The following is a 12,894-nucleotide window of genomic DNA, read 5'->3' on the forward strand; positions in this document are numbered from 1 at the left end:
TTCAACCATTTCCACTCAACCTATTACTGCTTTCCATCTGACATATTTATATTGTATAATATATTTTATTTATTTTAGAATTTTTAATGACAAGCTGAGAATTTCTGCAAAATTTTATATTAACTATTACTTGTATTATGCAAAAAACAGTTTTCATGTATATGAAATGAGTAAGCATGTTTGATGTATCCATTGAATTTTTAAAATAAATCATTTTGACAATAATTTTAACTATATTCTGACAGTAAATAAATAATAGTAATCTGTATTGAAAACTCATTTTTCCTTAATTTGTTTCCTGTACTAACTTTTTTTTAATCTGTTTTGGTCCAGAATGATTGAAAGAGTCAGAACAGGCAACCAATCTTCCGTGAGAGAATTCCTTCTAATGGGATTTTCTGATGATCATGTTACTCAATATTTGCATTTTGTCATGTTTCTCTTCATTTATTTAGCAGCCCTGGCTGGGAATTTACTCATAATTATTGTTGTGATTCTAAACCATCAGCTTCATACCCCCATGTATTTCTTTTTGGTCAACCTGTCCCTAACTGATATTTGTTATATCACAACCACAGTCCCTAAATCAATGGCAGTTTCACTGACAGATAACAAAATAATTACTTTTCCTGGATGTATTGCTCAGGTTTTTTTAGTTATTACTAGTGCATGTTCTGAGATCTTCTTGCTTACCATCATGGCTTATGACCGTTATATAGCTATCTGCCATCCTCTGCAATATAGTCTCATGCTAAACTGGGACATCTTCAATCAAATGACAGTTACTTCCTGGGTCAGCTCCCTGCTCTATTCATTGCTACAAACAGTCATCACTTTCCAATTAAACTTCTGTGGGCCAAACACAATTGGGCAATTTTTCTGTGATATTCCACAGTTGCAAAAGATTTCTTGCACAGATATAAAAGTTAATCAAATTTTGATTTGGATATTTGGATTAATTGTGGGTTCCTTTTGCGTGGGATTCATTTTTGCTTCTTATGGCTACATAATCTCTGCTGTGCTGAAGATTCCATCAGTTGAAGGCAGACACAAAGCCTTCTCGACTTGCAGTCCACACTTGACAGTTTTTTCTTTATTCATGTCTACAGCTTTCTTTTCATACCTGAGGCCAAAATCTCTTTCCTTTCCCATTATAGACTTGCTTTCTGCTGTTGCTTATACTGTTTTGCCTCCCATTCTGAATCCCCTCATTTATTGCCTCCGAAACAAGGACATTCAAGGAGCTGTGTGGAAAATATCATCAAAAATCAAACGAACTTTTTAGCCTGATTGAATCATCTTCAATGTGACAAATACATTATTCTATTGAGCAACCTCACATATGTCTTCCTCCGTTATTAGTGTCTAATATGTAGGACAGTCTTTCAGCTTTTTGTTTTTGGCACACTTCCTTATGCACAATTCTGTATTTGCACCTCCTCCTATGCTCTATCATAATGTACAGAAGGGTCTTACTGTTTTATACTTTTGGTTGCATATTATGAAAGGAAAGACAGTTTAAAGAGAGATATTTTTAGTATTGTTTTCCACAATCAATAACATTTCTCCATTTTTTGCTAATAAATGTTTATATCAATATAATAATTATTTGAATCATTTTGTTTCTATGTAAATCAGATCTACATTACTATGACAGCTGATTTAATTCATTTGCATTATAAATTGAAAATTTCTATTAGGCTTCTTTGGGGTGTTTCACATGTAAAAGGCCTTTCGTTTCCTTTCTTTTCCTTTCCTTTCCACAGCAAAATATTGTATTTTTCAAGCTGCATTTTCAGATATATCTGCATTTTCAGATATATCTGCATTCTCAGATGTTTCTGCATGAGAAGCAACCTGAAATTAAGGAAGAACTTCCTAACAGTGGAATTAATCAGGGGAACACCTGATGAGTAGTTCATCACTAGAGATTTTTAAGAAAAGTTACGTGCATGAAATGGTATAGAGTCTCCTGCTTGATCCAAGGGATTGCACTAGAAGAACTCCAGGGTCCAGCTCCAATCTGATTCTGACTGTGGTAAGACGGATGGCCAATAAATTGGACAGATAAATAAATTAATTAAACCATAATCCCCATATAAAAAGTGAAAGCAGAAAACAGGAAAGAATATTATTTTTTCATTATTATTGTCAAAGAATTGGGCATTAAAAGTCAGCACTCCAAATTTTGAATACTCACACACAAAAAATATGTATGCACAAGAAAACCATCAACTAAAACAAAATAAAGGTGAGGGAAAGTGCATTATATATTTTCTTGTTCATAATTCAGGCTATGACATCAGTATGGGTTTCAATATTTCCAAAAGAATGATTCTTTGAAACACAACAAACTATTCTAAATCTCTGGCTTAATTGAGAAAACTGTGAAAGGTACATCATTACTATTTTACTTGGTTCTAACACCTCTGCTCCTGAGAGACTGGTGGAACTTTTCTCAGTTAGTTTTGAAGTTTTTGCAACTTTTGCAGCACCTCAGTCATGGAATCATCATTTGAGTACTTGACAACCATTTCACACAATCGGCTGCCAAGCACCCTGCATACATATTGCAACTTTCTATACTGGTTTCCTCAATCCCAAGAAGGGATGGTAATAAATTGCTCTTAGTCATGCAAGGACAGAGTTGCAGCCCTTTTGTCTCTCCCACCCATGCAAGGACAGAGCTGCAGCCCTTTTTATATGTTATATAGAACTTTGCCTCCAAAAAGGAGGAGGAGAAGACAAGATAAAAAGCAAATATACAAGCTCTTCTGATGTTTGAAGGGATGATATTGTTGAGGTAATGTGTGGGCACTTTTTTGTAGCTTCATTGAATTAATATATGGTAAAACCTGGCTAAGATCATTTTACAGTGCTTGTTGCTTGATGGAGTCATTGGATATGAGATGGGTGGCAAATAAAGTTCATAATAAATAAAATAAAATAATAAACAATGCTTTGGCCTCATGAAATCTCATTGGAATCATAGGGAAAGAATCTGCCATAGCTTAGAGTAACACCCAAACATTTCTCCAAGAAGTCTGGAATTTGATTTGAAGAGTCAAAGAAGCGGGGACAAATTGGGTTGAAACTAGTTTGAGTCCATGATTAAAATGTGCTATTTGGACATGAATTTTAAATGAACCCATTTGTTTCAGCTCAGAAGGATAAGAAAGAAACACAACAAGGAACCAAAACCAGGATCCTTAGGAAGTTTGATTATTCAGTTTCTATTGCTTTTAAATCCATCTTTCTCTATATAAGCTATACTCTTTATTTCTACCTTTTTCCCTTTTCCTTCCTCCCAATCCCCCTTTTTTTTCAAATTGGAAGCTTGAGTCTGCACATTATTTTTAGTGAAATAAAACTGACATCCTTTCAAAATATACCATGTAAAGAAACAGATGTCACACGAATTTCCAAAATTTGTATGTAAGTGTGTTGTTGTTAGTTGCAAAGTCATGTCTGACCTATCACAACCCCATGGACAATGTTCCTCCAGGCCATCTTGTCCTCTACAATCCTCCAGAGTCCATTTAAGCTCACTCCTACTGCTTCAGTGCTTCAGTGACTCCATCCAGCCACCTCATTCTCTGTCGTCCCCTTCTTCTATTGCCCTCAATCTTTCCCAGCATTAGGCTCTTCTCCAGTGAGTCCTTCCTTTTCATTAGGTAGCCAAAGTATTGAGCTTTATCTTCAGGATCTGGCCTTCTAAAGAGCAGTCAGGGTTGATCTCCTCTAGGACTGACCGGTTTGATCACCTTGCAGTCCAAGGACTCACAGGAGTCTTCTCCAACATAGTTCAAAGGCCTCAATTCTTTGGCACTCAGCCTTTCTTATGGTCCAACTTTCACAGCCATACATTGCAACAGGGAAAACCATAGCCTTGACTATACACACTTTTGTTGGCTGGATGATGTCTCTGCTTTTTAGTATGCTGTCTAGATTTGTCATAGCTTTCCTCCCCAGGGGCAGGTGTCTTTTAATTTATTGGCTGTAGTCTCCATCTGCAGTGATCTTGGAGCCGAGGAAAGTAAAATCTGTCACTATCTCCATTTCTTCCCCATCTTTTTTACAGGAATTGAGAGGGCCAGATGCCATGATCTTAGTTTTCTTAATGTTGAGTTTCAAGCCAACTTTTGCACTCTCCTTCTTCACCTGCATAAAGGGTTATAGTTCTACAGGCACTCTGTCTATCAGATCTAATTCCTTAAATCTATTTGTCACCTCTACTGTATATTCATCAGGGATATGATTTAGTTCATACCTGAGTGGCCTAGTGTTTTTCCCTACTTTCTTCAATTTAAGCCTACATTTTGCAATGAGAAGCTCTTGATCTCAGCCACAGTCAGCTCCTGGTCTTGCTTTTACTGGCTGTATAGATATCCATCTTTGGCTGAAGAGCACATAGTCAATCTGATTTCTGTGTTGATGTCCATGTGGAGAGTCATCTCTTGGGTTGTTGGAAAAGAGTGTTTGCTATGATCATCATATTCTCTTGACAAAATTCTGCTTCATTTTGTACTCCAAGGCCAAACTTGCCTGTTATTCTGGTTATCTTTTGGCTTCCTACTTTAGCATTCCAATCCCCCATGATGATAAGGATATCATTGTTTGTGTTAATTATATAAGGTGCTGTAGGACTTCATAGAACCGGTCAATTTCACCAGTGGTTGGGGCATAGATTTGGACTACTGTGATGTTGAATGGTTTGCTTTGGATTTGAACTGAGATCATTCTGTCATTTTGGGGATTGTATCCCAGTATTGACTTTCCTACTTTTTTATTGACTATGAAGGCTACTCCATTTCTTCTGATGGATTCCTGCCCTCAGTAGTATACCTTATATTCATCTGAATTAAATTCACCCATTCCTGTCCATTTTAGTTCACTGATTCCTAAGATGTTGATGTTCAGTCTTATCATCTTATTTGACCATGTCCAGCTTGCCTTGATTCATGGATCTTACATTCCAGGTTCCTATGGAGTAAAGATTTTTATAGCATCAGACTTTTCTTTCACTATCAGATACCTCCACAGCTGAGAGTCCTTTTGGCTTTGGCCCAATCACTTCATTCTTTCTGGCACTACTAGTACTAGCCCTCTGCTCTTCCCCAGTAGCATATTGAACACCTTCTGACTTGAGGGGATCATCTTCCAGCATCATATCTTTTGGAACTGTCCATGGGGTTTTCATGGAAAAAATACTGGAGTGGGTCACCATTTACTTATCATTTTGTTAGAGCCCTCTGCTATGATCTGTCAATCTTGGGTGGCCCTGCAAGGCATAGCTCAAAGCTTCATTGAGTGATGCAAGCCTCTTCACCACAACAAGACAGTAATCCATGAAAGAATTAGGGTATATTAGCTGAACTTTAAATACCTCTCAGAAAATTAAGACACAATTATTTTGGATTTCTTTTTCATGCTTTCCACTTTCACAGGGCAGGGCTAAGTTGGCATTCTTGGTCTGACTCATGCATGCATTGATTAAGGACATCATTGATTACTCTTCTCTAAAAAACTCTAGTTTTTTGTTATCACCCCTGTGACTGTAATAAATATTACATACATATTGAAAATACGTATTTGGAAATGTTTTGAACCATAATTAAGCATCCTTGTTTTCAATGGTCTCTGAAGATTACTGGAGTTTGCCCAGAACAGTAAATGGGACTTACCTTGTGCTTGAAATTTCCTGTGTTTTTCTGCCATCAAAGTTAAAGAGTATGTGTTTATACCAGGTACCAATGAGACCCTATCAAGGTTAAAGAAGTATTTGTTGCTCAAGGTTTGGGGATTGAAAATCAGAAACCTCAGTATCACCCATGAATGACTAAAATAAATGCTTGATTAATTCTTTTTTTTACCTCTTCAATTGTTATATGAGTATGTAAAGTTCTATGTACCATGTACTTGAGATAAAGAAGTCTGCACTATAATCCAATAGCTCTTCCTCCTCCTCCTCCTCCTCCTCCTCCTCCTCCTCCTCCTCCTCCTCCTCCTCCTCCTCCTGCTGAGATGTGCAGGGGTATGGGTAATGTCAGGGAGGTGCACAAGAGTGCAATGGAGTGCATGACAGGTGACATGTGGTTTAGGAAGAGTATCTGGAGTGTGCAAGAGGCACTGTGTCAGTAAGGAAGATAGGTGAGGTACCCAGTAGCTTGGGAAGGGTATGTGGGGGTACACAAGAGATACCACACAGATCAGCCTGTGATGGGGGTGCAGCGTAATTGGGGAAGGTGATGAGGAGTATATGGGGATGTGTTATTGGAGCAACGTGGATTAAACAGAATATGCAGAGCTGTAGTGTGGCTCAGGAAGAAGTATGTTTCTCCTCAGGGGTCCTGCATGGGTTGAGAAGGATGCACGAAGGTACCAGAGAAGCACAGCACAAATTTGGAGAGGATGCATAGAGATGCAATGTGGGTTGGGCGCATTGCCCATTGGTGTTCAAGTGGCCTGTACAGAATGAGTGCAGAGAGGATGGGGAAGGTGCATGGGTGGGACTTATTACTATCCCTTCTTGAGACTTTACTGGGAAAGCCAGTATAGAAAATCATATATTTGCAGGCTAGCTTTTTTTTAAAAAAATTTTTTTTATTGATTTTTAAAGACATACAAAACATAGATACACAGAAACACAAAACATAAAAGCATAAAAAATCTCTTTTCTGAAAGTTGCTTAGTCCCGGGTTAAAACTCTTGATACAGACACAAATTCAAATTCATATTCATTTTATATACCATTCCATATCTTGTTAGCATTTTCAATTTTTCTATATAACTTCTCTCTTTTAAATTTTCTCAATTTTGTTTTATTTATCTCCTCTCAATTCGAATCATAATATTTATTATTCTTTGTCTGTTCTATTTCCAGCTTTCCATTTATCTTTCTTCTTTGAAAAAAAAACTTCTCCTGTACACTAAATGGAGTATGATGCCTTTATCTCTTTCCCCTATATTTATAATACTTAATATAAAACACATAACTTACATTGGGATTCTGTCTGGTACATTCTAAAATTATACAGTATTATCAAAACCAATACAAATCTATTCATTAATATTGATTTTCATTTATGTCTTAAACATTTAACACATTATTTTTCAGTTAAATCACATATTTTTATGGGAGCACCTATTTTCCATAGTTATCCCCCCCCCACGTCACATATTATAAATCATTATTTCATTACAACGTTCCCCTTTCTCCTACTTCAAATCTCTCATTTCACAAAAAGTTTCACTAGAATAACATAGTCTAATCATTAATATTATCAATCATTTATATCTTAAACATTTTACCCATTTCAGTTAAATATCATGCCTTTGTGGGAACACTTATGCTTTCCAAAATTATTTCCCCCCACATCACATATCTTAAATCATTGTTCCATTACAGTACTCCCTTCTCTTAACAAAATTTTCACTAGATTATACTAAATATTTTATCGCATTTTAAATTACATATTATTTCTAATTTTCTATGATTATTTCTAAATACAAATATAAAAATGCAATCTTATGTATCTTTCTAGAATCCCTTTTTCAATAAATTATCCATTATCTCTAAAAAACTTTTTCTTCTTTACAACTTGCTCCCCACCATTAAGGCTTCTCATCCCTTCCTTTCTCCCTTGCTTCTTCTTCTCCTTGTCCTCTTTACCCCCTTGTCTCTCCACCTCCCTTTTATTCTGCTTTCCCCCTTTCTGTTGTTTCCTAACATAATGTCCCCTTTTCACCTTATTCTTCTCTTCTTGGGTTGCTTTTCCAGATCTTAAAGTCTTCTTTTCCTTTTTCTCTTTCTTTTTCCCTTTTCCGACCAAAGTTATTTGTTCATCAAAGATGGCTTCTTCTTTGTCCCCATCATCCTGTTGCTCATTCAGCTTTACATAAGTACAAACCGCCATTTCTAAAAATTGAAAAAGACTGCCAAGGACATCTTTCCCTTCTTGCTTTTCTTTTTCATATTTTTGGTATACAAGTTTCAGTCCATCCACAAGTGATGCCATTGTGCAGAGAAAAAGTTTTCCCAAACAACCACCCGAGTGCTTTTAATCAGAAATAATTCTCAGAAGTTCCAAAATCACCAAACAATCCAGACAGGTTGTTTCTTTTAAATACTCTCTCCTTCTTCACTTTCTCTTTCTGGGGTTAAAGTTTAGTCACAAAATTCCCTTTAAAATATCTCTTTTAGAAGTCTTATTGGTGTTTAGTAACTCTTTAAAAATCTAGGCAATCTTCTCCTTATTTTCAAATGCTCCAATTTTTTTCCCCTCTCCCTTCCCACTCACAGCCAAGAAAATTTTTTCCATCTGCTGTCACGTTAGGAAGGAGAGTGAAACGAAAGAAAGAAAAAACTTTCCCTTTTAGAATGTTCGCATCTCGTAACTCTTACTAGGAACAATGTATCCTTAGCAGCCTTCGAGATTCAGGGCACTTTCTCTTGCCTTGTCCCAGTTGAAAGCAACTTTCATTACTCTTCCAGCTTTCTCCCTCCTGCACCTGCTTGTCCGGCTGTAGATTTCTTCGTGGCGGCCATTACTGACCGCCGCTCGTCCATCTTGGGAAAAGGGGGTTTTGCCAGCTGGGGAGGGGGTCTGCGATGCCCCAAACCCCTGTCTGGATCCCCCCTGTCTTCAGCTGCCTCTACGGGGCAGCTATATCCCCCAGATCCAAACGGATCGGGGGAACCTTGACGGCGAATGCAGCAGGGATCGCGCAGTATCGCGAATCCCTGCCGCTGCTGAAACCTGCAAACCGGAAGTCTCTGCAGGCTAGCTTTATGTGTTAGTGAAACAGAAAGGTTGAAATGCATGAAATCTCTTTTGATGAATGATATCCAATTACTTTTGAGGACATTGTCTCAAGGAGAACATCTTTGCCTAGGCACATCTGTCTTTGAAAATATGAAAGCAATTTTTTGGCATCAGCTTTGTCTGCTCACCATCAATTAAAAATTACCTTATAACAACTGCTTGCATTTGGTGAAGGCTGAAACAAAAGCTAAAACACATCTCTGATAACTATATTGAATACCTTCAAAATGAAAATCAATTAAATCATTCCTTGAGAAGAATGCTGGACTCTAATCATTTACAAACAAAAGGATTCCAGTATATAATTATTGTATTGATGTAAAAATAATAAACAATAAAGGACAGAGTAGTTTGTTCAATAATTGTGCAGAACATCACGTGCAAAGACTGTCTTCAAAAATCTCTCCCCATTGCATGTAATCATTAGCAACAATCAAAACCAGAGGAGTGTACAACTTTTCTGAACATTAAGCTAGATTGTCATAGAAAGATACAAATATGCAAATTATTCTGCATATGGAAGTTGTGTTAGCATAATAACAGATTTGCCATTCTGAACATGGATTAATGAGTTTTGGAAGTTCCTTTTAATTTTAACATTACTTTCCACACAGCCTCTTGGATATCCTTGTTTCTGAAGCTATAAATAATGGGATTCAGAACAGGAGGCAAAACTGCATATAAAAAAGCAGACAGCAAGTCCATTGTGGGAGAAGACAGAGTTTGCGGTCTCAAGTATGAAAACATAGATGTAATGATAAATAAGGAATAAACTGTCAAGTGTGGACTGCAAGTTGAGAAGGTTTTATATCTACCTTGAGTGGATGGACTTTTTAAAATTACTGAGAAAATGTAACCATAAGAGGCAAAAACAAATCCAGTACAAAATGAACCTGCAATGAATCCAACTATCCACATGAAAATTTGATTAAACTTTGTATCAGTGCAAGAAATCTTTTGTAGCTGAGGAACATCACAAAAAAACTGTCCAATGATGTTCAATCCACAGAAATACAATTGAAATGTTATGGTGGTTAGCAACATAGCATAAATGAGAGAACTAACCCAAGAGGCAAGTGCCATTTGGCTACATGCATCCCAGTTCAAGATAAGGCTATATTGAAGAGGATGGCAGATAGCTACATAACGATCATAAGCCATAATGGTGAGCAAGGCAACCTCAGAACCTACACAAGCAATAACTAAAAAAACTTGAACTACACATCCAGGAAAAGTAATCATTTTGTTATCTGTCAATGAAACTGCCATTGATTTGGGAATGGTGGTTGTGATATAAAAAATATCAGTCAAGGATAAATTGACCAAAAAGAAATACATAGGTATGTGGAGGTTGTTGTTCAGGATCACAACAAACACAATGAATAAATTTCCAACCAAAGCTATCAAGTAAACAAAGAGAAGTAAGAAAAAGAGCAGAAGTTGTACATCGTGGTCATCAGAAAATCCCATCAGAAGGAATTCCATCACAGTGGATTGATTGGTCATTCTAGTTCTTTCAATCATTCTAAGCAAAAACAAATTATGAATTATGAGATTAATATAACACACCTGAAGAAAAAGTTTGTGTTATCAGTACAGATAAGTGGATATAGAATTGCAGAGCAAATAGTCTGATTGGGACATCTCACTTTATAATAGATGATTGTCAATAGACCCTTCCTGAATATACCATTCTTGACATAGTACATTCAGCAGCATATTCTACTAGTCAATAAATGCATAACTGTGTAATAGACAATAAAAAAGATTTATGAAAATGAAAATATTCTTCCATTAATTCTCTTTCCTCAAATGTTTTAATGAAACCAATTATATGGTTATTTCTGCTTTAATTAGAAATGCTATGTTATCAGGCTTTTTATAAATAATTATCCATAGATATGTGTATTATCTTCTTCTAAATCTCAGAAATTATTATAATAAAATGCATCAGTTTAGAATATAATTTATAGTAACCATATTGCTATATATATTTGCTTTTATTTTAATGCAGTAATATTAAGCCAAACAAATCAATATATTCTTAAATAAACTTCTACTGCAAGATATCCAATGTTTACAAAATGTCTCTTCTTTTATAAGTGAACAAAAGCTGACCACTCAGATAAGTGAATAGATATTTCTATTTACCTTTGCTTATTTTTCCTTCCAAGATAACTCTGCCTGTCTCCCAGAGAATAAATGGACTTTTTAAAAAAATACCCTTGCCACAAAAATGGAAGACATTGCATCATCTCTGTTTTCTTTTGTGTATCAGAAAGTCACTCCCCAAGGAACATAATTAAGCTTATACTGAGATGCACTGCTATACTCCTATACTCCTCTTCTCATACATTTTCTCTTCTATAATTTGAAATATACACTTTCTTGCAGCTTCTAATAAATTCCAAATAAATAAAGATTGTATTCGAGAAAATGCAATAATATTTAGGAAAAGACAATAATTTTTATAAATGGTCATTTCCTTTTTTTAAAATAAACATACATGAATGACTATGTATTGCTCAGTCTCTTTTTGCTAACATTTGCATTATTCAAAAGTTCTTCAACTTTCCCCTATCTCTAATTATCATTCTGCCAAAACACACAACTTAATCAACCGGAGTTTTCACTATTTTTTATAACTTGCCATTGTTCAGTCTCTTTTCTTCTAAACCAGGGGTGTCAAACTGGCAGCCCATAGGCTGGATGTGTCACATGCAGGTCAGGCCCACCCCAGCTGCACAAACATGTCGATGAAACGTGATGGCAACATGACACCATGAGTTTGACACTCATGCTTTAAACCCAGCAAATCTTACATATTTATTTTCAGATCTGTGCACATTTATGCCTCATTAAATGTATCTAACATTCCTTTCAAATGATTTAGAATCTCAGCCAACAAGCCAGTATTATCTGAATAGAAAAATCTGTATGAATTCATTTCCCCAAACCATAAAATAGTAATGTCAAGTATTTGTGTCAGACACTAATTTTCTATTTTATACATATGTATATGTATACACATACATACATACATATTATTATATTATTATTTATTGTTATATTATTTATTATTATGTTATATCAATATATTATCCCTGCAAGTTAGAACATCAAGACAAGAGATGCACAATAATTTCATTTCTACTTTCTGAGGCACAATAGCAGAATCTTGAAAGCTCATCAGAGTTTCTTTTTGTCCCAAGTTTTAAAAAAGCACACATAATTAAATGGTTGAGGTAAACTAGCTGCCCTTGCATTGGCAGTGGTGTGAGAGGATGAAATAGACTTCTTGGCATCTATTCTTATGTTTGACCACTGAATTTTCTAGCTCACAATGTAAATGTTTAATATTTGTCCATGTGCAGCAATTCTGTTGTCATGGAAGAGTGGCAATATTCTTCCCTTGTGTCAAGGAAAAACTTTTGAACAGCATTGTTCAATGTTTTTTATCTGTTTAGATTGCCATCCATTATTGCTGAATGACAAATGCAGACTGGGGAGTCAAGAATAGCCTCCTATGTATAGCATGTATACCAAAACTCTCTGTTTGTTTATAGTCTTCAGATGGGTGAAGTGGTATGTCATAAAATTTCAACGTGCATGTATGATTTATGCATATAAGAAAGAGTTTGATGTTCAATCTTACTTATAAATAAGGGCAATTTTTCATCTTTCTCTTTTATCCCATGAGGATCATAGAAACTGATTCATTTTTGTAAACCATTCAGAGCCAAACAAGTATGATAGAAAAATAACAAATAAATAAATCTAGTCATCAGCTCCTTTCTAACACTGGGTCTGTCTTACAGCAAAATAATCTTAAATTTGTCATATTCCCCCAGAAACAGAGTAGATATGGGCAACATCCTGCCCACACGTTTTTATCTTTCTTGGTGATTTCAATCTACCTCATATTGACTGGACCCTAAATGAATGGACAACTGAACCCATACACGCAACCTTCTACAATGCTGTTACAAATCTGGGACTGGAACAACTAGTAACCAACAACACTAGACTAAACAACTGCCTCGATCTCATCTTCTGCAATAGTTTGAAT

General features: G+C 35.8%; 2 protein-coding genes across 2 annotated transcripts; one reads left to right on the forward strand and one right to left on the reverse strand.

Annotated features, from left to right (window-relative positions):
• The first annotated feature begins 334 nt into the window (after positions 1-334).
• LOC113424052 (olfactory receptor 14A16-like) lies at positions 335-1,285 on the forward strand. The gene has a single exon (XM_026685655.1). The coding sequence runs from the start codon at positions 335-337 to the stop codon at positions 1,283-1,285; it is 951 nt and encodes a 316-aa protein (XP_026541440.1).
• Positions 1,286-1,534: 249 nt separating this feature from the next.
• Positions 1,535-10,349, reverse strand: LOC113424053 (olfactory receptor 14C36-like). The gene is made up of 2 exons (XM_087945970.1): positions 9,424-10,349; positions 1,535-1,577 (listed from the first exon to the last, which is right to left on the reverse strand). Exons 1-2 carry the CDS (start codon positions 10,347-10,349, stop codon positions 1,535-1,537), a joined length of 969 nt encoding a protein of 322 aa, XP_087802096.1.
• Between the last annotated feature and the right edge of the window lie 2,545 nt (positions 10,350-12,894).

This window comes from Notechis scutatus, chromosome Z (assembly GCF_049901735.1).
Source record: "Notechis scutatus isolate UNSWTSFEM ecotype Mainland chromosome Z, rNotScu1.2, whole genome shotgun sequence".
Lineage (NCBI taxonomy): Eukaryota > Metazoa > Chordata > Lepidosauria > Squamata > Elapidae > Notechis > Notechis scutatus.

Bases quoted from the DNA above. Each gene is read 5' to 3' on its own strand.
- LOC113424052 (XM_026685655.1), top strand. From the start codon at position 335: ATGATTGAAAGAGTCAGAACAGGCAACCAATCTTCCGTGAGAGAATTC.
- LOC113424053 (XM_087945970.1), bottom strand. From the start codon at position 10,349: ATGATTGAAAGAACTAGAATGACCAATCAATCCACTGTGATGGAATTC. The intron at 1,578-9,423 runs GTTAAAATTAAA...AACATTTATTAG, and splicing joins GAGGCTGTGTGGAAAGTAAT to CAAAAAATGGAGAAATGTTA.